General features: G+C 37.7%; 2 protein-coding genes across 2 annotated transcripts; one reads left to right on the top strand and one right to left on the bottom strand.

Moving 5' to 3' along the window:
* The first annotated feature begins 2,607 nt into the window (after positions 1–2,607).
* LOC143881729 (putative serine/threonine protein kinase IREH1) lies at positions 2,608–20,268 on the top strand. The gene is made up of 18 exons (XM_077384981.1): positions 2,608–3,513; positions 5,874–5,941; positions 6,056–6,241; positions 6,449–7,828; positions 10,001–10,173; positions 10,658–10,910; positions 11,406–11,498; positions 11,584–11,724; positions 11,803–11,895; positions 14,727–14,937; positions 15,057–15,142; positions 16,142–16,230; positions 17,998–18,049; positions 18,179–18,235; positions 18,343–18,516; positions 18,917–18,991; positions 19,564–19,748; positions 19,838–20,268. Exons 1-17 carry the CDS (start codon positions 2,796–2,798, stop codon positions 19,645–19,647), a joined length of 3,933 nt encoding a protein of 1,310 aa, XP_077241096.1. The 5' UTR covers positions 2,608–2,795; the 3' UTR covers positions 19,648–19,748; positions 19,838–20,268.
* Positions 20,269–20,991: 723 nt separating this feature from the next.
* On the bottom strand, positions 20,992–26,036 carry LOC143881730 (large ribosomal subunit protein eL19y-like). Its single transcript, XM_077384982.1, has 5 exons — positions 25,881–26,036; positions 24,263–24,392; positions 21,599–22,035; positions 21,382–21,425; positions 20,992–21,301 (listed from the first exon to the last, which is right to left on the bottom strand). Exons 2-5 carry the CDS (start codon positions 24,372–24,374, stop codon positions 21,277–21,279), a joined length of 618 nt encoding a protein of 205 aa, XP_077241097.1. The 5' UTR covers positions 24,375–24,392; positions 25,881–26,036; the 3' UTR covers positions 20,992–21,276.
* Positions 26,037–26,339: the final 303 nt, after the last annotated feature.

Genomic DNA, 26,339 nt, shown 5'->3' with positions numbered 1-26,339 from the left:
CCCGTGCTCGTTGTTCAGTGCAATTGACTCGATCACATCCATGTGGCACGTTTGAAGTTCAAAAAGAGGCCCAACTGCCATCAACTTCTTACCTTCTACATAGTGGTTTGGGACTGTAGCACAATGGTTGAGGCTTTGTATCTCAACCTTAAGGTCCGAGGTTCGACCCAACTTACCTACTGAAAAGATTAAAAAAAACAAACTTCTTTCCTTTACATTTTCACGTGAAAAAGTTTTAAGTTGGCTGGCTCAAGGAATAAAGATGTGGGTTGAGGGTGTCTTTGATCAAACCCAATCACATCCTTGTACGCGTGTATATTTTTCCTTGGAAAAAATAACGTCTACTAAAAAAAAACATTACCAAACATTGGAAATATTGATCTCAATGGGGGGGATTTTTTAGGGGCCGTTTGGATACGCGGATTTTAGGATCTTGGATTTCCTAAATATTGTAGATGGGAGATGAGAGAAGAAAGAGAGCATACAAGAAACTTTGTCATGACCAAGGTTTTAAATTTCGACCAAAATTTAGGATTTTGCCCAAGACCGAAATCGAAATCGGCGAAATGCAACTTATTTCGGTAGAAATTTCGGTAATTTCGTCTGCCCAAAAATTAACAAATTTCGTCACCCATTATCAAATTTTGGCTGAAATTTCAGTTTCGGTGGGGTCCGAAACTACCCCTGAAACCGAAATTTAAAACCTTGGTCATGACAGCATATAACAGCTTGATCATAAACCCTCCTGTATATTGTTTTCAAACTAAAATCTGGATTCTAAAATCCGTGTATCCAAATGGCCCCCTAATGGTTGCCGAGCATGCATTAATGTGGTATGGAAAATTTAGAAAGGAACCAAAGAAACCGAAAAGCGTGCCTTTGCTAACATAAAGGACGCGTCATCTTGAAGCAAGATGCACAAACATAGATGAAACCAACATTTTTTATACCAGGAGACACGCAGAGATCTCTTTAATGGAAAGCAAGTATGAGGATAAGTCAACGCAGAGATAATTAAGTCATCACTGCGCATTGCATCAAATGAAGATGATCCAAAGTGACCAGGAAGCTTCATCCAATGGACATAATGCAAATCCCTTTGTACAAGAAAAAAACATTATAAATGCACCCTCGAACTAAGCATGGGATAGAGAACGAGGAAAAATATATATTTTATTGTGTGTATATATATATATATATTTTATTTTATTTTTATTTTATTTTTTGTCGGTTATCCATTTAAAACTTTTTCACCGAATTTTTTTTTTTTTTGCCTGAGGAAAATGTTTAACGTGTTCTGGCCAACTTTCCAACTTTAAATAACAAAATTATAAATCTCATTTTTTTGGTGTTTCCGTCATATAATGTAACCTTATCTGACCATTATTATACTTGATTTTATTTGAACCAGTATTGTATTAAACTCGGTTTTTGCCTTGCAATTTTTTTGCTTATTACTATGGATAGAACAGTAGAGGAGTTACAATTTGAATTGCATGTGGCTGTCAAACATAAGCATAAGCCCCCCCCCACCACCCCCCTAAAATATATAATTCACAGCTAGCACAGGTATTTTATGACTTTCTCCAGGATAATCTTCTTTTCCACCATCAGTTGAAGTCAATGCAATCTTATGCTTAAATTAGTAAAACTAAGATGATTTCGGCTATATTTGGCTAGAAAAGGAAACGGAATATAGGCAGTTGAGTCATTGAAAATCCCACCTACTTTTGTGAGAGTCAAAGAAATTGATTTCGTGGAAGCTTAACACTGTGGAATTGATTTCGTAGACTGCTAAACCCTCCAGATCGATGGCGTGTCGAACTGAAAATGCTAATTATAATGTCAATTTGTTAGGATGTTCTGCATCTGCCTCTGCCTCCGTGAGATGCTTATTGTAGTGGGTTACTTGAGGTTGATAATGAACGGTTAAGATCAATCCAAGGCGGGACCCACAATGCCGCGTATCTCATTTTACAACACTGAGGTTGCGCATTACTTAAGCGTTCATCCTGTCTCCACTGTTCAAGTGGTGGGACCGATACACATGCCAGGCTTCTTAAGATGGGTCCCACTACTTAAACATTGTGCCACACATTACACGTGTTACGAGAGGTTGGCCCACAATCTCTGTACATCAGGGGTGCCTTTCTACTAGTAAAGTTAAAAGTTCATTTAATTTTGAATCTCTAATAATGAAACTCACCACAATTAAATGTCCTTTTATATCCAACGTTCAAATGTATTGCATAGAAAGGATGAATTTATGTAACAGACCACGTTTCTATTATGGCATATGCAACCGTTCGACATTTAAACGATCTAGCAGGTGGGGCCATGGCCAAAATTATCCATCGCCGACTAATCTCAGCCCTTCGATCAGTAAATATTCCCTGCTTGAAAGTGTATTGCTAGCATTTTTACAACTGTCCAAATGAATGAAGACAACGAATCTGAAACAAAGATGTATCATCTCCGTGGGGCCCATCAAATGAACGGTTTCGATCCTCGAGCTTTATCCAGTGCAAATCTAATGGGCGAAGGGTAATTTGGTCTTTTCAAGCAAGAAAGATGAGGATGTCGAAGCTTCGTTTCCGCTGAGGCACGACTGAGAGAAGAATATGTAAGAAAAATAAAGAAAAATCGATTCTCAGGCATCCGAAATTAGGGGTTTTTTTTTTTTTTTTTTACTGTTTCTAGTCTTACACCATGTCTGATTTTTCTTCTACTTCAGAAACCCTACGATCCTGCTAGGGTTTGTAAAACAGAATCGGAGAACAAAACGAAGGAGAAGAATGGTATTCAAAGGGAGATTTTTCTCTTCGAGAAAACAAGATTCTTCAAGCCCTGAAGGATCGAGCAGCCCTAAAACCTCAACCGTACATTCTCCCAATAGATCTGAAAAGAAGAAGGTCAAATCAGGTAAAGAAGATCCTCAGATCAGCGTTGGATTTGGATCTAGCTGCCGTCAAACGGTAATCAAAGAGGTTGGAAAGCAACAGCAAAAGAAGAAAGAGATCAAAGGTAAAGAAGTTCAAGCTCCTTTCAAGACTTCAACTAGTCCATCTTATTTAGTTTCCACCCTAAATTCTTCTTCGAAATCGCAAAAATCACCTGAGATCAAGGATAATCCGCCCTCTGTATCGGCGTTTTCGCCAATCGTCGCGTCTTCGCTCGGATTGAATCGTATAAAGACGAGATCGGGACCGTTGCCTCAAGAGAGCTTCTTTGGATTGCGTGGGGATAAGGGTTCGACTCTCGGTGCGAGCAATCTATCTAGACCGGCTACTGATGGGAGATTGGGGGCGGCATTGGTGAAGAACCCTAGCAGGAAGAAGGAGGCACATGGGGTTAGTAAGAAGGTCACACATGATAATATGTCATTGGGTAGTTGTGTTGACATTGGTAGTAATTGTGATAGTATGTCTACTGGGAGCTGTCAATCAAGAGACCAGAGCCCAAGTGTTCAAATGGGGGCGTGCGTCCAGAGTAGTGCGGCATCCTTTGAAATGGGTATGGTTCTGTTGGTGCTGATCTTTCATATGCAATTTGTTTTTGTTGTTTTAGAGTTAAAAATTTCAGAATTTAGATACAGGACACCAAAAGTAATGGCCAATGACTTTGTGATTGTCATGTTGATGTGCTATATGGCATTTTCTGCATGTGCCTACTATGATTTCTTATGTAAATATTTATCCCGTGACATGGGGCTATATATGAAGTTTGGAATTAGTATTTGTGGAATTGTGGTAAGAATGATTAACTTAAGTAGATTGAATCTTAATTCTCGAGGCCTGTTGCAACTTGCTAATGGCTCTGTTTTTGAGAAAAATTTTCATGTTTTGAATATTTGGTGTTAGATTTGTGTAGATTATGATTGTGTGGAGTTCTTCCTATTATTGTTTTTTAGTAGTTACGTTTTAGGTAGAGTGGGGGAGGAGAGGGGAGGAGAGGGGTAAAAGGGTGGATTTTGTTATGTAATGGTGAGGTTCAGGGAAAGTATGGCAATAAATAATTTAAGTAGGGTCGCGAATCTGAGATTGAGTGGCATTTTAATGGCCTAGGCAGGGTTTGCTTTTAGCTGTTCACAAAATAAGAGCACATGGTTTTTGCCATTTCAACTTGTATGCAAATATAATCCTCGCATTGCTCTGTACTTATTTCCATTATTGACGATTGGTCGAGTGAATGGGAGGGCAAAAGATACGATTGAGAACTTGAAGACTGTCATTGAACAAGTAAAAGTGAGGTTAAAGATGGTAAAACCCAAGTATAAAGCTCAAGTCGACAAGCAGATGAGACAATTGGTATCGTAGGAGACTGTGTGGGTTGTTTTGACTCCAAATCGTTTCTCAGTTGGTGATTATAATAAGTTGTGTAGTAGGAAGATTGGTCCTTGTGAGGTGATTGAGAAGATCAAGGATGACGCATGTCGCCTAAATTTGCCAAGCTACTTGAAGACGTCCAGGTTCTTTAACATGAAGCATCTGGTATCTCGTCAGGTTATATCGATGATTCCAACAATGATCCCTTAGATTCGAGGGCAAATCCTTCTTAACCAGGGGAGACTGAGACAGAGCAGGTTGCAGACAAGTTTTATAGCATAACCTATTGATGCACATGCCAGAAAGGGACACACAAAACTCTGTTACTATGAATGCAGGAGGATTATCTGTGCTAGTGATCTTTGGAACCATCCACTTGTTTTAGTCTAGTTTATGTTCATGGCTTCGTAGGGATTTGTTAGGTTTTTATGGGATTTGTCTTTGTAGGCTCCAAATGCATTTTTTTTTCTTTATTTTCCTCTTTTTAATTTGATGTATGTGATGAAACTATTAGTGGTGACTGGTTGGCCCAATTTTTTGTGGGTTTTTTCTATAGATTTTTTGCACCCCTTTTAACAGAAAGGGAGAGGGGTCTTTTGAGTAGTTTTTGAGAGGTAATTGAATCAAGAAAATGGAGACCCAATTTCTTTTTCTTTTCTTTTCTTCTCTTTTTTTGAATGGTTGCAATTTCATTCAATAAGAAAGGGGAGACTGAGATGATCCCCTGATAAATACAACAAGAGCAAACAAAAAGAGAGAAAAAAGAAAAAAAGAAAATACAATGTACGAGAGAAAACAGGTCAAGGGGGAAGAAAGTCGATCATCTCCAGCCCAGGCCTCTCCACCCCCTCCCTTGCTAATCTGTCTGCTACGCTATTAGCGGATCTTCTAATATGTTTGAAAGTAATAGACGACCCACGCACCCTGTCTGAAATCTCGTCAAAAAAATGGGCAAATCTCCACAGAGGGACAACCGATCCGCGGAGCCACTAGATGACATTTTTTAAATCTCCCTCGACTATGACTTTATCCAAAATTGCAGAGTCCAAGCGTTTTTATGCCCTGCTAAAACCGCTTTAACCTCCACCTTGCTAGCATCCGCTACACCTATAGGACCAGAAAAAGCCCAAATGACAGAGCCCTCTGAATCTCTACGTACGTCACCTACTCCTGCAGGCCCCGGGTTACCAAAGACTGACCCATCAAAGTAAAGCTTAAACAACCCACACGGAGACCCGTTTTCTCTCCTTCCTTCTTTAGGACAAAGTAGACTTTTAGGGGTTTTTTCAACATATCTTGCAATTAAGACTTTTGGTTGTTTTTCCATTGTGTTTGTAATTTCTTGCACCTGCCCCTATATTTTTTTTCATTGTGTTTGTGTTTTCTTCCACCTACACCTGCACCACTTTATAATAAGTAAACACTATGTTGATAGCAGATTCTCTGATACTGATACATAATTGTTCCCAATATTTGAATTAATTAGGTACTGTTTTGTTACTCTATTATAAGCTGTGCTCATATGGTTCATCTATTTTTCCTTTCCAGGGCAAAATAATTCATGGGGCCATTCTGAAGGCTTAAGAAATTCAGATGCTTGTACTCCAGAAGCACCGGTATTCTTGGATTTTGCATTTGTTCTGCTTGCTTATGTATTTTAGCTGCTTTGTTTCTTCTATTATTTTTATTGAACTTGGTGGGTGTGACTATTTGAATATTTGTTTTTGAAGCCTCCATATGATGTTTGTGAAACACCAAAGGAATCTGAATCTCCCCGTTTTCAAGCCATAATGAGGGTTACAAGTGCTCCGAGGAAGAGGTTTCCTGCTGATATTAAAAGCTTTTCCCATGAGCTGAACTCCAAAGGAGTAAGGCCTTTCCCATTTTGGAAACCCCGAGGATTAAATAACTTGGAGGTAATTTATATACACTAGTTGCTTATGGGTATGATATGTATTTTTATCTTTCTCTGAGATTCAGTTCTATCCTTTCAGTTCCATCAATGTTACTACTTCTTCAATTGCTTGCATTTTTATATGTAGTGAGTTTTAAGAATTGCAGATGCTATTATGTTGCTACAATTCTGTTCTTCTTCCCAATAGTGTCTTTTTTTTTCTACACAGGAGGTCTTGGTAGTCATTCGGGCAAAATTTGACAAAGCAAAGGAAGAAGTGGACTCTGATCTGGCTGTGTTTGCGGGTGATTTGGTTGGTATTCTGGAAAAGAAATTAGAAAGCCATCCTGAATGGCAGGAAACCATAGAAGATTTATTGGTTCTAGCACGGCGTTGTGCTGTTATGTCACCTGGAGAGTTCTGGATCCAGTGTGAAGGCTTTGTTCAAGAATTGGATGATCGCCGTCAGGAGCTTCCTATGGGCATACTAAAGCAACTTCATACTCGCATCCTTTTCATTCTCACTAGATGCACCCGATTGCTACAATTCCACAAAGAAAGTGGGTTGGCTGAGGATGAACACGTCCTTGGTCTTCGGCAATCTAGAATTTTGCATTCTGCCGAGAAAAAAGTTCTGTCGGGAATTGGAAGGGATGGAAAAAGCTTTGGCACAGGAAAGGGCTCAAAGGCAGCGTCCGCAAGGAAGTCTTATAGTCAAGAACAACATGGCTTGAGTTGGAAGAGGGACCATGTCATAAAACCTGCAAAATTAGAGTCACCTCTTGATGTAGAAACTGCTGAAAATTTCAAATCGCCTTCGAGTAGGGATCGGATAGCGTCTTGGAAGAAACTTCCCTGTCGTTCTGAAAAGAATCTGAATGACTCTATCCCAGTTAAAGATGAACTATTTGATGGTAAAATTGAATCCTTACAGATATTAAACAACAGAAGAGACAGTTCTGATGCTAAGCATCCTGAGTTCCCAGCTGCAAAAGATTTTTCTGGGCACTCTTCTGTTCCTTCCAAGCATCAGCATAAAGTGTCTTGGGGTTATTGGGGAGATCAACCAATTCTTTCTGATGAGAGTTCAATAATTTGTCGCATTTGTGAGGAGGAAGTTCCGACTTCTCACGTGGAAGACCATTCGAGAATCTGTGCAATTGCAGATCGATGCGATCAAAAGGGCTTAAGCGTTAATGAGCGTCTTATTAGGATTGCCGCAACTCTTGAGAAGATGGTAGAGTCCTGTTCACAAAAAGACTTACAGAATGCATTAGGAAGCCCTGATGTGGCGAAAGTTTCGAATTCTAGTGTCACTGAAGAGTCTGATGTCCTGTCTCCGAAGCTCAGTGATTGGTCTCGAAGGGGATCAGAGGACATGTTGGATTGCTTCCAGGAAGCTGATAATTCTGTGACTGTGGATGACCTAAAGAGTCTTCCATCCATGTCATGTCGTACTCGTTTTGGTCCGAAATCTGATCAAGGGATGGCATCATCCTCAGCGGGCAGCATGACTCCTCGATCTCCATTGTTGACACCAAGGACCAGCCAGATAGACTTGCTTTTGGCAGGAAGGGGTGCCTTCTCTGAATATGAAGATCTTCCACAGGTATTTCCTTAATCTCTGCCCCATTGCTACTGGCTGTATTTTATTTCTTGTATATGGCCTTTCAAATTAGACTAAACGTAGTGCTTAAAATCCTGGATTTGTTCTGACCATAAGCTCACCTATTTTTTGAAAATGCATATGAATTGATGGTTGACCTTATACTTATTTGTAGAGGTCGAGCACCTCAATTTTATGGAAATCCCCTGTTGTCTTCTGCGGGGTTCGAGTGAAGTTGATTGATGTTAGAGTGATTTAACAACTTTTTGGACTGTTGTTAAAAAAGCTATCTGCCATGCGGTTTGGTGATGTGGACTCTATGATGCAAGTGGCAGCGTAAGCGTTTTGCCGACGATCTTGCATATTGGATCTCTGATTGCGCACATATGAAAATTTCAAACATATTTTGAAATTTTTGTGTTTTCTTCACCAATTTTGATCAAGGATCATGCAAGGGGACGCAAGAACACTCAAATCTGATCTTAATCTTGCATTAAACAAGATGGAAAAATGAAGAAAATGAAGAAAATGAAAGAATATTAGAAGAATCCTAATCCTCATTCCATTTCCAAGAAGAAAATTCAAGGATAAAATACAATAGAAAAATCTCTCTAATTTCTCCCGAGGAATCTGTACAATTTCAAATTCAAATCTCAAAAAGTAACTACAAATGAGAGGGAAAGAGGCTTTATATAGGTAGCCCCAATACAACATAAAAGGTCTAAAATACCCCTAATGAAAATATAATACACAAACTGCCCCTACTAGTATAAAAGGACAAAAAATACATGGAAACACACTAAAATGACTAACTTTCACTAAGGAAACAAAGAAAATCCTACTCTAAAGATAAATAAACGCCGATGTAGAAAATCTAGGTGATGCTCCTGCATCACTCTACATATCCAATTATGCAATATGAATGTTTGCTGTACAAGTAGTTTGTGGTGACAAATATGGATAGGTGGCTCTGGGCTCCATGCATGTCACGTGTAAATAAGTGAATCCGTTAAATGGTGGGCAACCACAAGTCTAGCGATTGTAGTTGGTCCCACGATAACTTGATGATCTTAGAACCCTAATCAATAAGGCTTTTGAGGAGGCCTCCAAGGCAAGCTAAACTGTTGTTTTTTTTGTGTGTATGTGTGTGTGTGTGTATTGATCTTATGTATGGTGAGTAGATGTGGCATGGGACCAGGCTCATGGGGATCCACCAAATCAATGGTCTTGATCCCACATGTACTATGTTTCACCCATGGTTGATCATTAAGATCATATCGTAGCAATGATATTTGGGCAGTGAACTTATAATTTAGGGCCCCTTTGGAGGCCACTGAAAGTGGTCCCTATTTGCAAATACTATTATAGCCATTATTTGCTATAAGATTATATACCATTATATGCATACAAGCATATACGCAAATAATTGCTAGAGGGCATCGAAAGAGGGCGGCCCAGTGCACGAGGCTCCCGCCATTGCGGGGTCTGGGGAAGTCTCAGTTCTTTCCATCTTTATTTTTACCTCATAAAAACTTTGTCATAAAAGTGCATATCTTTTGCGTGTTGCGTTCTTTTTTCTTGTTCTTAAACAGGTTAAGTGTCCTTCCCTGTAATGTTTCCTCAAATCAATCTTTGTGCCTGTTTTGGTACAGAATCTTTTAATGTTCTTTAGACAAATTTGTTTGTTATGGTAGTTAGTTAGCTTGTAGTTGTAGTTCTGTTCCATTTGTCTGGACTTGTATCCTAATTGGTAATATAATTCAAGAGTTCATTATAACATGATCTTGAAATGTACATCTCTACTTTAGTTACAGAATCTTTTAATGTTCTTTAGACAAATTTGCTTGTTATGGTTGTTAGTTAGCTTGTAGTTGTAGCTCTGTTCCATTTGTCTAGACTTGTATCCTAATTAGTAATATTGCAAGAGTTCATTATAACTTGATCTTGAAATGTGCATCTCTACTTTAGTTCTTAATTTTCAGCATGTTTACTTGGATCCGTTAATTTGGTAAGTAAACCAGTTGAATGTATTTGAATGTGCTCCAAATTGAGATTGGATGTTTGATTTACCTTTTTGAGTTACCTAGAAGGGTGAACAATCAAATTGAGAGTTTGAAAATTTTTTATCCTAAAATTTTTCTAGGCATCTTTGCTTATCCTTTTCAACTGATGCAGATAAATGATCTTGCTGATATTGCTCAATGCATAGCAACCGCATCCATGAGTGATGACCGGTCCCTGTCATTTTTGATGACCTGTCTAGATGAACTACAAGTTGTTGTTGCCCGAAGGAAATCAGATGCGCTCACAGTAGTGACATTTGGTGCACGAATAGAGAAACTGCTCAGGTGAGTCCCTTAGCTACAAACTATGTCACAAGTATCCTTCTCGGGAATTTCTCGGTAAGGAAGAATCTCGGGACATATTATTATTATTATTTTCGGGTTTATATTGGGAAAAATGATAGAAATAAAATTATTTAAAAAATAAATGAGTATATAAATTTTAAGCAAAAATGTAAAATAAAAATATCGGAATAATATCGTGATATTATCGCGATATTTTATGATAAAAATGAAAATATCGCTATTTTTTTAAATCTTGGGATATTTCGGGATTTTGTCGTTTTATCAAAATGTCGCGATAAAAACGCGATATTTTGAAAATATCGGAGATATTTGTGACATAGGCTACAAAAATCATAAGTTCTTCTGCTGTTGCTTTCTTCAACATCTGTTATAAGATCTTCTTATTACGCCGATCATTCACTACTTTATTTTTTTGCTAAGTTCCTCTTTTATCTTCAACTTATAATGGTTTGCTATTTTATAGGGAGAAATATGTGCAGCTTTGTGATCTTTTTGATGATGAAAAAGTTGATATTACAAGCACTGTAATCAACGAAGATGGTCCATTGGAGGATGATGTCATTCGTAGCTTGCGAACAAGTCCCATTCACTCCACTTCTACTAAGGACCGGACTTCTATTGATGACTTTGAGATTATAAAACCAATTAGTCGCGGGGCATTTGGTCGGGTTTTCTTGGCGAAGAAAAGAACAACGGGTGATCTCTTTGCCATAAAGGTATCTTTACGGCTGCAGCAGCACTGTTATGTTTTTGTTTCTTATTAAGATTGCTACGACAACTCAACTTTCTGGTTACAATTTTTCTTTGTCAGAAAGGTATCTTTACGGGTGCAGCAGGCACTGTTATGTTTTTGTTGCTGATAGATTTCTGCTAATTGATTCTGTGGAGTGTTCTTTTGAAATTTATTACTGTGGGCTTTGAATTATATGGAATATTGTATGGCATATGGTCAGTGAAACTTAGTCTGGTAAGTTTATGTATACTGAGTTTTCCAACTGCTAACATACGTGACAACAATGATGCATCTATGAGTTTTTTCAGGCCTTGATTATTTTAAGTGCCTTTTTTATTTCTGCAATTGTTATGTTTTCATACCACTTTTTCTTTCACTTCATTTATTTGTTTATTTTGTCATTGACCTATGATTTTAAAAAATGGAAGCTATTTATGGATATAAATTTGAATAAGTTCGTCTACAAACATTTGTACAGGTACTTAAAAAGGCAGACATGATCCGTAAAAATGCTGTGGAGAGTATTTTGGCTGAACGTGATATCTTAATTTCAGTTCGCAATCCGTTTGTGGTAAGTAGATCATTATAGCAAAACACTTTTTCTAATTTAGCCGATTAAATTATTTCCTTTCTAACTGGAATATGAATTGTATTAGGTTCGCTTTTTCTATTCTTTCACATGTCAAGAGAACCTTTATCTTGTGATGGAGTACTTAAATGGGGGAGATCTATATTCACTGCTAAGAAATTTAGGTTGCTTGGATGAAGATGTCGCTCGTATCTATATAGCAGAAGTTGTAAGCTCGAGTTATTCTTTGAGGAATTTTTTATTTTTTTTGTTTATCCCTTTACTTATGAAAGTAAATGGTGTCCAGGTCCTTGCTTTGGAATACTTACATTCCCTGCGTGTGGTACATCGTGATTTGAAGCCAGACAATTTGTTGATTGCACATGATGGTCATATCAAGGTAAACTTTCTTCCCTTTATTAACATATTATACTGGTGGAGATTCGTATAACTTTCTTCCCTTTATTAACTTATTATACTGGTGCAAATTTGTTTCTTGCTCCCAATTTTTTAATGAAACATTGGGTGCATACTGCTTTCTGGGTTTAGACAATCGCTTAAGGATAATATGAGAATTTTGGGGATCATAAGCAAGGTATAAGTGGGACAAGGGTAATGGTAGGTGGTGTGGGCCCTAAGTGATGTGAACAACCCCCACCTCTAGGCTCTCAAAATATAAATAAGGACAAAATAGGAAGTGATCTCAAAATAGAAACTACCCTCAATGCCCAAAATGGAAACTAATGAAATAGAAAGTCCCCTAAATAATAAGGTGATCAAAGCCAGATCACATCATGGATTTGTTGAAGGAGTTACGAAGGGAGTAATTTAATCAGGTGTTCGGAAGCCACATTCATCACCCTTATTTCTAAGGGAGATGGTGTGGAAAACTTATTCTACTAGACTACTTCTCACTAGTTAACCTTGTTGGAAGTGTGTATAAAATTCTCGCCGAAGTCCTAGCTAATCGACTTTAGGCTGTGATGGGTAAGATTGTTTCCAAGCATCATTGCAGCTGGCAAATTGGGTTCTTCTATAAGGTAGACATGTTGAAAGCATACGACAGGGTGGAACTGAGCTGCCTAGAGTACCTTATGAATAGAATGCGATTTGGTACCAAGTGGAGAGACTGGAATTCAAAGTGCATTTCTTTAGTTTGGGTCTCGATTTTAATAAATGATTTCCCTGAGGGGTTCTTCAAGACCTCCAGGGGATTTCAGCAATGAGACCATTTAACCGCTTTGATCTTTATCAATATGGCTGAAGCATTCAGCCAAATGATGGATAAGGCTAGAGCTAGATGCCTTATTGAAGGATTCTTCGTTGGTCATCTAGTGGTAGAAATCTCACATCTTCAATATGCGGGCGATACCTTACTGTTCAGTACACAGGATCTTCTTTTTTTAATAGCTGTGTGTCATTAATAGAAAAAAGATATTGTACAAAGCTGACCAAGGAGGTCAACAAAAGAGAGAAAGAAGAAAGAAAAATACGGCCCGTCACGGGGGAAGAAATAAAAAAGGAATAGCTCATCTCTCGCTAGTCCTTCCCTGGCAAGTCTATCCGCATCCGAGTTAGTAAATCTTTTCACATGCTGAAAAGAAAAATCTGACCCCCCACCCCCTTCGGTCCATAATCTCGTTGATCCAACTGGCGAATCTCCAGGGAGGGGAACAACTACCATTTATCCATCTTATTACATTTAGAGAGTCTCCCTCCACTATCACTCTCGATGAGACCCCGCTGCTCAATCAACTTAATGCCTTGGAGAACCGCTCGAACCTCTGTCTCATTGGAGTCAACGATCCCTAAGGGGCCGGAAAAAGCTCAAGGAGTAACGCCATCCGAATTTCTTAGAAGCCCTCCCACCCCTGCACGGCTCAGGTTTCCCAAGCTTGATCCATCACTGGTTCACTCCGAATACCACCAAAGCATACCTCCTTCCAATGCAATTACCTTTATGTAGATGAATTGCAGCCGTTTAGTTACTCCCAAAAAGATTCTAGCATTTCTTTCTTTACAGGCACACATTCCAAAGAACTTTCCCTCGCTTTTTCCCAAGGGGCAAACGACCATGAGTTTATGAGCAGATTCAAGCAAGCTGGGAACTTGAAGGAAGTAATTAGATACTTTGGGACCGGATCTTAGTAAGATTAAGAACTTGAAAGGAGTAATTAGATACTTTGAAGCAATTTCTGGCCAAGAGTGAACTTTACTAAATTCATAGCTATGAGTTTCGTCCTTGGGGACCTTGAGGTGGAGGCTCACGCGATTGCTTTGGTACACAAATTGGTACACATTTGGAACTAATAATTAGGCCTTATGTATAAGCAAACCTTCATAAAAACTTTAGGACTCAGCGATTGAGATGGTGGAAAGAAAACTCACCCATTAAGAGACAACTCTTCTCTACGGTTGTTCTGTGGGCATCTAGCCTTTAAGAATTCTGAGGTATTTTGGTGTCCCACAGGGCCCTCGACCTAGTTGGTGTCCCATAAGATCTTCTCAGATTGAGTGGTGTGAATATCGAGGGCCCTCAACCTAGTTGGAACACTCTTCCTACGAGGCTAAAGCTGAACTTCGATGGGTCAAGTATTAGCATCCCTAGCCTGGCAGGTTTTCAAGGGCTTCTGAGGAATGATGCTAATGAAGTTAATTGGGCTTATTCGGGCGGCTTATTCGGGACCCATAGGAGAGAGATTCGAATGAGGCAGAGGTACATGCTCTTCTTCATAGGATCAGATAGGTAGACCAATCTTAGATAGACCAGATTATCAATGAGGGTGACTCCCTCAACGTAGTCAGATGGGTGAGAGACAAGAACTCTTTCCCATGGAGGCTTGCAGATGCTTTAGAAGAGATCCATGATCGATTAGAGTGTAACATTACCAAGTCCGACACACGTGGCTATTGGCTAACTTGGAAGCGGATGCTCTTACTCGCCCGGATGTTGACATTTGATTACGTGCCTCCTTGAGGACCACTTCATGTCTGATTATTCTATTTCCTTGTTTTGACATGCTTAGACTTCAAAGTGTAATTGGCCCTTTAATTTTTCCCTCATTGGGTTCTAGTTTGTTATGATTATTGAATTATACATGCTTTCTGTTTAGAATTGTTGCTTCCATTGATTTAGTACCCTTAATGTTTTGGAATTTCATTTCTTCAATATTAATACCATATTAGAACCCCTCATTAGACCTTAAATTTTCTGGTTTTCTTTCTGAACAGTTGACGGATTTTGGGCTTTCAAAGGTTGGTCTCATCAACAGTACTGACGATTTATCTGGCCCGGCAGTTAGTGGGGCATCACTACTTGGAGAAGATGAACCTCAGTTTTCCGTTTCCGAGTGCATACATCCACGGGAGCGGCGGCAGAAACGTTCTGCTGTCGGCACACCTGATTATTTGGCTCCAGAGATACTCTTAGGAACAGGACATGGTATACATTTCTTCCCTTGCAGGGCTCAGAACTAGCTCTGGTCTATTCATTATTTACTGGCCTGAAATCTTTTCCTTGTGTTATGTTCTGGTAGTCACTTTTGCATTCCATTTTGGCAGGCACAACTGCTGATTGGTGGTCTGTTGGTGTTATTCTTTTTGAATTGATTGTTGGGATTCCTCCCTTTAATGCAGAGCATCCACAGGTTTGTTTCATGGTCCTGAATAAGTGCTTCACAAATCTAAAGTATGTGGCCTTTCTACTATCTTTTTGTATGATAATATTAGATTGAATCTGTGACTCAATATTTGACCTTGGAAGGATTTGTAAGAAGTCATGCAACATTTACTGGGTCAATCGAGATCACAAGTTTAAAAAATGAGGGGAAATTATAGACAAGTCTATGATTTAAGTTCAATATTAAAAAAAAACAAAACGAAACAAAAAATAAATCAGAACAAAGAAGAAAAAACTACCCTTGAATTTATAGCAGAAGAATAAATGAATGATATACAAGGTATGTAGACATTTCGTACTCTCCCCGCAAGTTGAGAAAGGAAACAACGGATCAAAAAGCTTTGAGGAGAATGAATGATGATGATATCGCGACAGCAATATCGTCAAGATATCAGCAAGTTGAGCATCATACTTACAGTGACAAAATTGATTAAATGTACTTATCCAACTATTATGGAAATATTGCTTGCTATTTAGCAAATAATGACAATTTTTCTAAAGTTGATATAAACAGGCTTGCCTTGAATTAGGCAAGAAAGACCCTATGCCTTTTCTCCATAACACAAGAAAGCTTGAGAAAGCAACTACTCATCAATTACCTTTTTGCTATGGCTGTATTAAATGCTTACTAATCATGGATGCATTTGTAGTAAGGGAAATTATATCTGCACAACCATGTTTTAATAATTGCACGAACCCAGCTTGTCTTTTCTTTTTTTATTGGCTTGTCAGAGCTTTTTTCAGAACGTAATAACCATTGACAGCTCTTTAAATACTAAAAGACAAGATGGATTAGTGAAAATATATTAAAAAAAAATAAAATCAAAACATGGTTGTGCCTGTATGATTTCCCTTGTAGCAAATGTACGTTAGTTTATAATTCTCAGCAACCTCAAAAGCTGATTTAATTGATGGCTCGATTATTAGTTAATTTCTTACTATTTTAATCTCATTTGTTTGCTTACAGATAATTTTTGACAATATCCTCAATCGTAAAATACCTTGGCCTCGAGTTCTTGAAGAAATGAGCCCTAAAGCAATGGATCTAATTGACAAGTAAGACTAGCACTATCCTTTTCACTTATTATATATTTTGCTTGAATTTTTTTTTTTTTAAGAATCTTTGCTTGAAGATTGTTCTATTTGCACTAAGGCCAACAAAAATAGTACAATGTTATTTGATTAAATTTCTAAGGCTATATCAGGTTTGAATGAGGAAGTATCGTTTGGTGTCTAACGATGGATTTTTGTTCGTGAATCTGTGTCAACATGCTGTTCTTCCACTGTTCCAAAGAAGGGCATTCATTAAAGATGGAAGTAACTTCAAACCTCAATATTGACGAAGACTTCTTCTGAAAAAGGAAACAAATATAAAGATGCTCCATGGAAACCGGAGAAGCCTTTTAAGGTTTTTTCCCCAAATTAATGTAACGTAGGCATCATCATAGTAATCGACTAGGTTATAATTTTACAGGTGTCCATATGTCATATTAGACGAATAGGTTATTGTGCAGTAATTCCTTATTCTTACTGCTTGCCTCACAGTTGCCAGGTTGGGAAATGAACGCATGAAAGAAAAACTTATAGGGGAAATGAGAAACGGAGAAGTAATAGAAAAGCACATCTGAAACGCATTGAGAAATGCCTTTGAAACATATTCGAAATGTCTGGGAAATGAAAAGAAAATGTACATGAAACTTAGGGAAACGCATACGAAAGGTGACAAAGAAAGGCTGATTTCAATGGGGTTGTTCCAACTGGATTGTATGGACACAAAATTAATTGCATATTGTTTTATTAAAATCCGTAACCTTATTTTAGTAAGCCTTACAATGAAAGAAATACCCGTCAAAGAAGAAAACGTGTTTTACCGGTGTTTTGAAAGAAAACGAAATGCATTTCCCTGGCGTTTCCCAGTTGTTTCCCTGGTGTTACCTATGCGTCTCCCACGCACTTCCCCGTCGTTTTGGAAGCGTTTCTCACATTTAAAAAATAAAAAATAAAATTTCATTCCCGCATTTCCCATCTTTTCATAGCATTCCATCAATGCTTTGGCCGCTGGTCGCATTAGTTTTTTGTGATAAATTAGACAAACAGGTGATTTTCAATTTGCGACTTCACTTGTTTAAAAGTTATGAGAAGCACCTTCAGACTTTAATATAAAAGTCATGCGACTTCACTTGTTTAAAAGGCATTTTTGTTGGATCGATTTCTTCACCTGTCCAGCATGCAGGATCCTGCAAACTGGAATGCTCAAATCTCAATACTAAATTACTTATTTCCTTTTTTTAAAAAAAGTACGTAATTACTTATTCTCTCTCTCTCTCTCTCTCTCTCTCTCTCTCTCTCTCTCTCTCTCTCTCTCTCTTTTATGGAAGGGTTAGTCTCTTGATTGATTTATAATAGATATACATTAAATTGGAGATGCCTAAAATAATAGTCTGATAGAATCAACCTATGAGGTAGTTTCGGTATTCACAACCAGATCTGACCAAGTGTGGTCATATATGATGTTGTCATTTCTTCAGAGAAGTGTGAGATCATGGTGAGATCCACGTAAAAGGAAACTCAAATTTGTATCACCACACTGGTCCTTGGATCATGTTACTCATTGATTATGTGATAGCTTTGTTTCCAGGCCTTGTAGCACTCCACTCTTCTTTTTTTTCTTTTGTTATTTTGTAATAGGTTCATGTTTTTGTGGACTGTGAGAATCAAGATAAATGCCTGGTTTACTTTTTTTTATGGGTAATGCCTGGTTTACTGTGGCTCAAAATTGTATATTTGAGTGGTTTTGAATCTTTCGTCAACTCCATATTCCAGATTATTGACAGAAGATCCTAGTCAGAGACTTGGAGCCAGAGGAGCATCAGAGGTAAATTTTGGTTGTTTTATTTTTGTTTTTTTGAATTATGAGAGGTAAGCTTTGTTTTTCTCTTAAATTGAGGTATTTTTGTTTTAACTGATCTGTTTTTCTTAAATCATACAAAACTCATGTTTCCAGGTGAAGCAGCATGTGTTTTTCAAAGATATCAACTGGGACACGCTTGCTAGGCAGAAGGTGAGACCCTATCCATGAATTATTTGCCCTAAAAAATTCTGTATGCACATGCATGCCCCACTAAAGCTATATTTATGAGTCATGAAAATTGCCATTGCTTTTCACAGGCTGCATTTGTTCCCGCCTCCGATAGCGCGCTTGATACTAGCTACTTCACAAGTCGTTACTCCTGGAATCCATCAGACAACCAAGTTTATGCAGTCAGTGAATTCGAGGATTCCAGTGAGAGCAACAGTATGAGTCGCAGCAGCAGTTACAAAAGCAATCGTCAAGAGGAGTTGGTATTGGACAGTAAACTTTATTTATTTATTATTATTTAATAATAATAATATTATTATTTTTGTTTGGACAGTAAACTTATCATGCTTGCATCTTTTGTTTATATCTGCATGATAAATGTTATTAGAAAAAAGAGGAATGATAGAATGAAGGCCGCCCTTGCAAAAATCAGCTTCAAGGGCACCCTATTGGTTAATTTCTGCAAAGTGCAATTATGGTTGCGCCGAGAAAAGTGGATGGTGCCTAAAAAAGTGGAAACCGTATTGACTTTGCAGAAATCAACCAATAGGGGAGCCCTTGAAGCTGATTTTTGCAAGGGCGCCCTTCATTCTATCATTCCTATAGAAAAAAGGTATATACACGATAAACTTGTTTTTGCTGATATTTATAAATCATAAACAGGGCGACGAGTACGCAGGACTTAACGAGTTCGAATCTGGCTCATCTGCATACACATTCAGTAATTTTTCATTTAAGGTATCCATGCTTTTGATTGTACCTTATTCACAATTTTCTGTTAAAATGACCTAACTTATTCACAAAACATATTTTTCCTCATTTGCTGCCATGCAGTTTGAAGGATTATGAGTAATCTAGTTGATTGTCCTACTTATCTTGAAATGGTCTATAAAGTAAAATCCACTAGTATCCATTTCGCTCAAAAAATGTGTTTCGAAACTTCTACTTATTTTTTCGAAGAAAATATATTTGGAAAGAGATGCACTCGTTGCAGATGCAAAGGCTAAAATTCTGTTTTTTCTATAGCAATGGCGGAGGAGGGAAAAGAATGGCATTGTTGATATCTCAAGTTCTTAAAATTGATTGTTGTTATTGATCGTGTTTTAGGTCCTGTTTGTCGTCGATTATGAGTCCAAAACTGATTATTGGACTCAAAATTACGTTTAATCAAGTCCAATAATCAGTTTTGGACTCACAATCGATTGTCAAAATCCAATACAAACAGGGCCGTAGCATTTCAGGCCATCATCATCATTTTTTGTTTGCTCGTCATTGACCTGTGTTCTTATTTTGCTATGTTCTGTGATCAGAATCTCTCTCAGCTTGCCTCAATCAACTACGATTTGCTTACAAAGGGATTGAAAGATGAACCACCGGCGAACCATGATATGTAGTGACCCTCTCCCATCTTGTTGAGAATCAAAAGGGGTTCTCAACTGGTGTAAACCGGGGGATCTCATCGTCATCTTGATTGTTCTTTGTACATACTGTAAATGTAAGGATAGCTAATTTAGAAGATTTGTCACGGTATGCATCAATTCATTTGTACTCATAGCTCATGTTTTCTGATCATTTGTTTTGCAGAGATAGAAGTTCTGAGGAGTGGAAGTTTTTGGATGTGCTCTAATTGTTATAGGCTACTGCTCTACTATGTGGGGGCACCAATTTTAGTCTTTGAGTCTTTGTTTGGCTTGTGGGCCTTATGTACATTAGCCCAGGGTTGGGATTACTACAATGATCAGTCCTTGGCCGTCGGATGCAAACATATTTCCCCATCAGAGCAGCAATGAGATTACATATAGTTGTGCCCATTTGTACTATTAAGATGAGACGACTTGGCATTGTACTCTGTGTCATGTGCAATGTATGGTAACACAACTTGAACGAAGGAATTGCATTGTTACCAGTTTGTAATTGATCTGTACTATCGATTTCATTACCTACCCAAAAAGAAAAAAAGAAAAAAACAAATGTGTCCCTATATTATAGTTTTATGATTATGACTATTAAGATCACTGCTTCTTCCTTCCTATTCCCTTATCTCAACCCTCATTGTTTTGACCCAGAAAAGTTACCAGAGGATAACTATCCCATGCCGGACAGCCCCACATAATTTTTTCTTTAATCATAACACAATGTATTCTCCTCTCATTTGCATCAATCCCGATAGTAGAAATTCATTCTATTTTATCCAAAAAAAGTGCCAGCTCTCTGAACGAAAGAAACGTACTCATATCTCATTGCGGCCAAAGGCGAGAGGCTACTTTTCTTTCGCATTGTAGTTAACTTCTTTTTTAAGACACAGCTAAGAAAACCTATAGCCATTATATCTAAAGTCATCTTCAAGTTTTTCTAGGAAAATGTTCTGAGAAATTAAGATGGCTCGTTGATTTTTTGCATTTGATAAAGAACGTAGGCCGCCAATTTATTAGGTTTTTTCAGGGAATGATAAATCGTCCCCCAAATATATTAAATCGACCCCCATATAGGGCAGTGCTTAGAGAGAGAGAGAGATAGCGAGAGGAACATGGGGGTCGATTTATCACTGCCCTTTTTTTTTTAGTCAAATCTCATATTTTTATAATAAAAACTTTTTCAGGGAATTGCTATAGTACATCGCAAAAGGCATTTCGCGGCTTTATTTTTAGTATTAACATATCATTCTTGGTTTATCCTCCGAGCCAGCTGGGACAAGTAATAATCCATAAGCACATTGAGATCAATCTGACCCACAGGCATTAAAAGTAAATTCTAATCACAACTCAGAATGAGAAAATTGAAATACACTGCCAAAGTACTACAATTGCCATAGGTCGGCATACCTGATCCACAAGCATACCTAAATGGATAGATGAGACATGTCTATAGCTATAAGGTGCAAATTAGAAACAACATCCAAACAAACAGTACTACATTTCATTTTAAAACAAAACAAATAGGCCCTACTAAATTTAATCTGGTTTTCCAACATAAAAAACTTTGCCATAGTACTGAAAAGATAAGTTGGGAGGAACATCGCTCATTCATTGCTTTGCTTTCTTCTCTCCCCTGCAAAACAACATCAAATTACGTAATAATAAGCTGAGCTAGACTGAAGAAATGAGATGAATGCAAGGCTTCATACTTACTCTGCAGGTTGTGACGCAGGTGCAGGCGCTTTCTCTCCAGGGCCCTGTTTACAGAACCCCAACAAACTTGATGTGAACCACTTATTAATAAAGTTAAACCTTGATGTGAACACATGTAATTTCAAACATAATACAACAATAATTCCACACAGCAGGTGTGAATTTGTGCCTTCTAATCAAGGAAAAAAGATGTGTTACAGAAGAAGGAATAACTTACCTGGGCCAATCGCTCTTCCCTTCGAGCAATCTTTCTTTCTCGGCTGGCCTTGCTTTTGGCTCTCTTGGCCTCGAACTGGTCAGAAAGAGTCTTCTCCCTCGCCTTTTCTGCTTTCGACTTGTGGATGCTCTCCATCAGCACACGCTTGTTCTTGAACACATTACCCTTAACCTTCATGTACATGTCATGGTACATGTGCTTGTCGATCTTCTTTGACTCCCGGTATTTGCGCAACAAGCGCCTCAGCACCCTCATCCTCCTCATCCAGAGGACCTTTGTTGGAAGCCTAGCCTCCCTAGTACCCTTACGTTTACCATATCCTGAGTGCCTTCCCTTCCTCTTAGCCTCCATAGCTCGACGAGCCCGAGAACGTGAGTGGATCTTCATTGGCTTCTTGATAATGAACCCGTCTTTAACAAGTTTTCTTATGTTTTGCCCTGGATATCACACAGCAAATTATCACAGTATAAGAGAACCAAAAAATAAATATGAAAAAGTTGCCAGCAAAGTACACCCAGAGAAGTGCACCAAAAAAATGCAAGGCAAGCTTCATACAGAACATGGCTAAAGTGAAAAATGATATTGAGAAGCTTTTTTTCATACAGTTTCTCTTTCAGGAATCAGGTAGCCAATACCGAGGATCAGCCATATGCAACTTCATTAACTTCAAACAATTTTGGCACTTTGGTCATTTAAAATACTGTTTTTTTTTTGGAAAAGGTCATTTAAAATACTGTTAGACTTTACTCTCTATGCATGAAGTTAGCAAAGTTTGCCTAGAAATACAATAATAACGAACATAAACCATTAGAAGTTGTTTCCACTTCAGCTGACCAAATAGGAGTTGATTTGAACAAACCAGAAGCTCCAAGATAATATAATAGATTGCCCAAAACAAAGTGTTGGCACCAGTCATCCCTCATTCATGAGAATGTCCAACAGTAAAGAATGCAATATCATGAAAGGTGCAAAGAAGAAAACCAACATTAACTAAAAAAGAACATTCTAGCAAGACATGGAGAAATAAAAACGTGATATTGGAGGAATTTACACAACAAATGCATAGCACAATAAATATGGAATTGAAAGCATGTGACTTATTTCTTTACACTCTGAAATCAGTAAAGCAACCCAAATATTTGAAGCAACTCTCAAGGTTTAAAACAAGAAGCTCTAGGGTCTACACAGATACTGTACATGTTAGCTAGTCAGCCTCGCATATGTTGCACAACCATACTTTTATTAGGAACAATATGGAAAAACTATGAGTAGCAAGAAGTTCAACGGTCCAAACCAACTATGGATGAGCTATGCATCAAAATCCTCACCCATCAAACTATCTTAACCATTTGATATGTGGAAAGTTTTCTTATGAATGTAGACCTTCACACTCGTAATTCCTAACCATCCATTTAAAGGCCACAAATTGTACGCTTAGAGTTGTCTGATGGGAGAGTATTTAGGTGAATGGCTCATCAATAGCAATGTGTAACCGTTAAATTGTTTAGATCTTTACACAAGTGGCCCTCACTTGTACTATTGACCACCCAAGGAAAAATATGCCCAGCCATCATATAACTAATCTATCAAGTTTTTCCAAATATTAGATCAACATTTTCCACTACAAAGCCAGTTAATTTTGGGTTTTAAAAAAACCAAATTGCCATTAACTACACAGTCTTCATCTAGTCAAGTCAACTTGGTGTGTACTGACAACATACTAATTGTTGGCTATGTGAGACATATCCATTACTATATTCTGAGAGTAATGTCATCCATTAAAGCATAAAATAAGCCTGACATTTAAATCTACTCGGTACCAAAACAACTGCTGAAAAAAGGAAACGAATTGAACAAGCGGATCTTCCTTATCACCCAAGAAAACCAAGCCTTACTGTTAAGCTCTTGGGCTAACATATCCACCAAACCACAAGGGAAAGAAATTTATTGTCATGACATGAAGTAACAGTAGTTGAATGACAATCTGTAAAATCAGAACAGAGGTTGTCGAAAGCATCCCCTGTTTAATATGTGCTGATATTTAACATACATTTGATCTTACTCCACATATCTATGGGCATGTAAGCCCATTTTTCTTACTTTATTGCCATTTTTGCATGTTTTCTTATTTTTTTAATTTTTCACAAATTCTTTTTCTTTTACATCGGATGTATGACACTGTTTGCCCTAGCACTATATGTGTATTTGTGCTGATTTATTTTTATTTTCTTTGTTCTTTTCACTGTTGCTTCTCTTATCTTGTGCTTTTTCATCACTTGTGTTTATTCATTTTCTATGTAACAAATACAGTTTATCCTTGTTTAACAAACTTTGTAATCTTCATTCTGTAGTCGTTCACTTGTTTCTAGAATTTAGACCTCTAGTCCAAGTGGTTGATATAAAAATTGGTAGGCAAATGGAAAGAACAGGCCTGACAGGCTCATCAGCGCAGTAGAAACATTGTAAAATACTTTATAAACACAAAACAAATATTTAGTTAACAAATTATTCAGAAATCATTAAAATTAACCATATGTATGACAGGCTATTTATTGGACTTTGACAAAAAAATTGCTGGAGTAAACATATATAGAAACACATTTATATGTAAAATTGTGGTTGGATAAATATCAAGAATCTACAGCAACGGAAAAGTGGACTTACTGGAATTCGCCATCGAAATATCACTGGTTTCATTTGGATCAAGCCAAACCTTGCCCTTCCCACACTTCAGGACACTAGAGGCCAGGCGTTTTTGCAACTTCAGGGACACCATTGTTGAAGCAAGTAGCCTCTGCAAAAGCAAAATAACATTAAAAATAAAAGGTACTATGCAGGTGATTGAAAATAACAAGGAAAACTAAAATTTCCAGTGTATAAACAAAAACAGTGGAAACGCATAGCCCTTCAGAAATGACAAACAAAGCCAAATCAATTAGATGAAAAGAATTTAGAACCTTAATCTTTCAAGGGTGAAATGAATGTTTTATATTCGAAGAAAAAAGTTGAGAGAGAGAGAGAGAGAGAGCAAACCTTATAACTTTTTACAAACAACAATTTTGACTAAGAGGATCAAATGGTGAAGAAAGATACAAGATCATAGTTGGGGAAACATTTCCATTACAAAGCAATAACCTCCAAAATCGTAATTTGCATTGTTCATCGTTTGCTATAGAAGTATATGCTATTTATATAGTTGCATACTTTAATAGATTTATCTGGAAAGGTTTTTGCACGTTTTTATTTTATAATATGTATATGGATATGACATACATCAAATGTTATTTGCGAGAGAAATAGCTATTGGAGACAGTAGACGCAATGCCACTGCTGGATAGGCAAATGAAGACGCCTTCCTGAATAATGATTCCGACCAAAAAGGCAAATTTTGATATGAATATAACAGACCAGAAGAAAATGCCATAACTAATCCAGGATGTGAAGAATTCAAGAGGGGATTTGGATATGGGGGGTGTAATGGACATGATCCAATCATGTTATTCTTATTAAGACATTGCCATAGCCTAACCCTATACATTTTGGCTACACTGCAGCAGCAAGTACAGGACTTTCGAACCTTGTTATACACAGTAACAGTTTTCTAATTACATAAACAGGAAAGACCAGACAGACAAGTATCCTTGAACTGATGTTTAAAAAACAGGGATTCAAATAAATCAGCTTGGAGAAGTTTTTAACTGACTGTGAGTCTGCAAACAACTCTCAAAGTTGCATCTCAATGTATTTACTCCCAGAACTGCAATTTGGGTGTGAGATCACAGTCTTAAAAGGCCCATACCGAACCTAAATTGCAATTTGGTGTACACCAAACGCAGCCCTAAACAGAATAAATTGAGATATTCAGAGCTTATAGGTTTCTTCAATTCATTATCAAAATAGCTATGTCACAAAAAAAAGGTAATAAAGCAAAGCACGCACACATATACAAAATCTATCATACAAAGATCCATTTTTATGCAAAGGTAGATATACAAGATATGTCTAAAAAATAACAAAAAAATATGCACCATAAATCTATTCAGATGTAGAAAAGCGATGATTTATGCAAAGGTGGGAAAAATGACAGGTAAGAACCCTAAAACCCTAGATACTGACAACCAGAGGTGATGCTAAAATGCGCAACGACTTAGATAGATCTAACAGGAAAAAAAGAGATTCACGAAAAAAAATAAATTCCATTCATAGATTTTCCATTACATCTGCACAGATCAAATGAGCCTTACAGAGATAAAGAATATGAAAAACTAGGGTTCTTACTCACCAGCAACCTCGTTGGGGTTTAGGGTTTCCGAAAGAGAAAAGAGGATCCCTAGGGTTTACGAATAGAAACGATGTTATTTACTTATTTATAGGGCGGGTGAAGGATGAGCTTTTTCTTTTCCCCAAAATACCCTTACATTTGTATAAAATGACGGCCTTATCCTCCCGGATTTTCAAATGATCTTGTAGAGTTGTAGGTTCAATTGAGAGGATCTGGTAAACGTAGGGCCCACTTTAATCGAAGTGGGGCCTACTTCCCTTCACCATGATTCAAGAATCAAGACCATACAAACAATCTGATTTTCTTGGGAGACAAGCCATGATTAACAGTTTTTAATTTCTATTTTCAACAAGTTGACCCTATCTCAAATTTCTTGGGAGACAAGTCATGAATGCAAACTGAACGAGTCATATCTCATAGACCCTGAGCCACTTGTATCATCAAGTATAATTTAACAAG

The sequence above is a fragment of the Tasmannia lanceolata genome, unplaced genomic scaffold, assembly GCF_043159265.1.
Source record: "Tasmannia lanceolata isolate RefF3 unplaced genomic scaffold, GAP_Taslan_0.1 ptg000007l, whole genome shotgun sequence".
Lineage (NCBI taxonomy): Eukaryota > Viridiplantae > Streptophyta > Magnoliopsida > Canellales > Winteraceae > Tasmannia > Tasmannia lanceolata.
Note: the sequence above shows the minus strand (reverse complement) of the source record. Positions and strands in the feature narration are given on the sequence as shown.

Bases quoted from the DNA above. Each gene is read 5' to 3' on its own strand.
- LOC143881729 (XM_077384981.1), top strand. From the start codon at position 2,796: ATGGTATTCAAAGGGAGATTTTTCTCTTCGAGAAAACAAGATTCTTCA. The intron at 7,829-10,000 runs GTATTTCCTTAA...CAACTGATGCAG, and splicing joins AATATGAAGATCTTCCACAG to ATAAATGATCTTGCTGATAT. The intron at 18,517-18,916 runs GTATTGGACAGT...AATCATAAACAG, and splicing joins GCAATCGTCAAGAGGAGTTG to GGCGACGAGTACGCAGGACT.
- LOC143881730 (XM_077384982.1), bottom strand. From the start codon at position 24,374: ATGGTGTCCCTGAAGTTGCAAAAACGCCTGGCCTCTAGTGTCCTGAAG. The intron at 22,036-24,262 runs GTAAGTCCACTT...TGTGATATCCAG, and splicing joins TATTTCGATGGCGAATTCCA to GGCAAAACATAAGAAAACTT. The intron at 21,426-21,598 runs GTAAGTTATTCC...TTCTGTAAACAG, and splicing joins GGGAAGAGCGATTGGCCCAG to GGCCCTGGAGAGAAAGCGCC.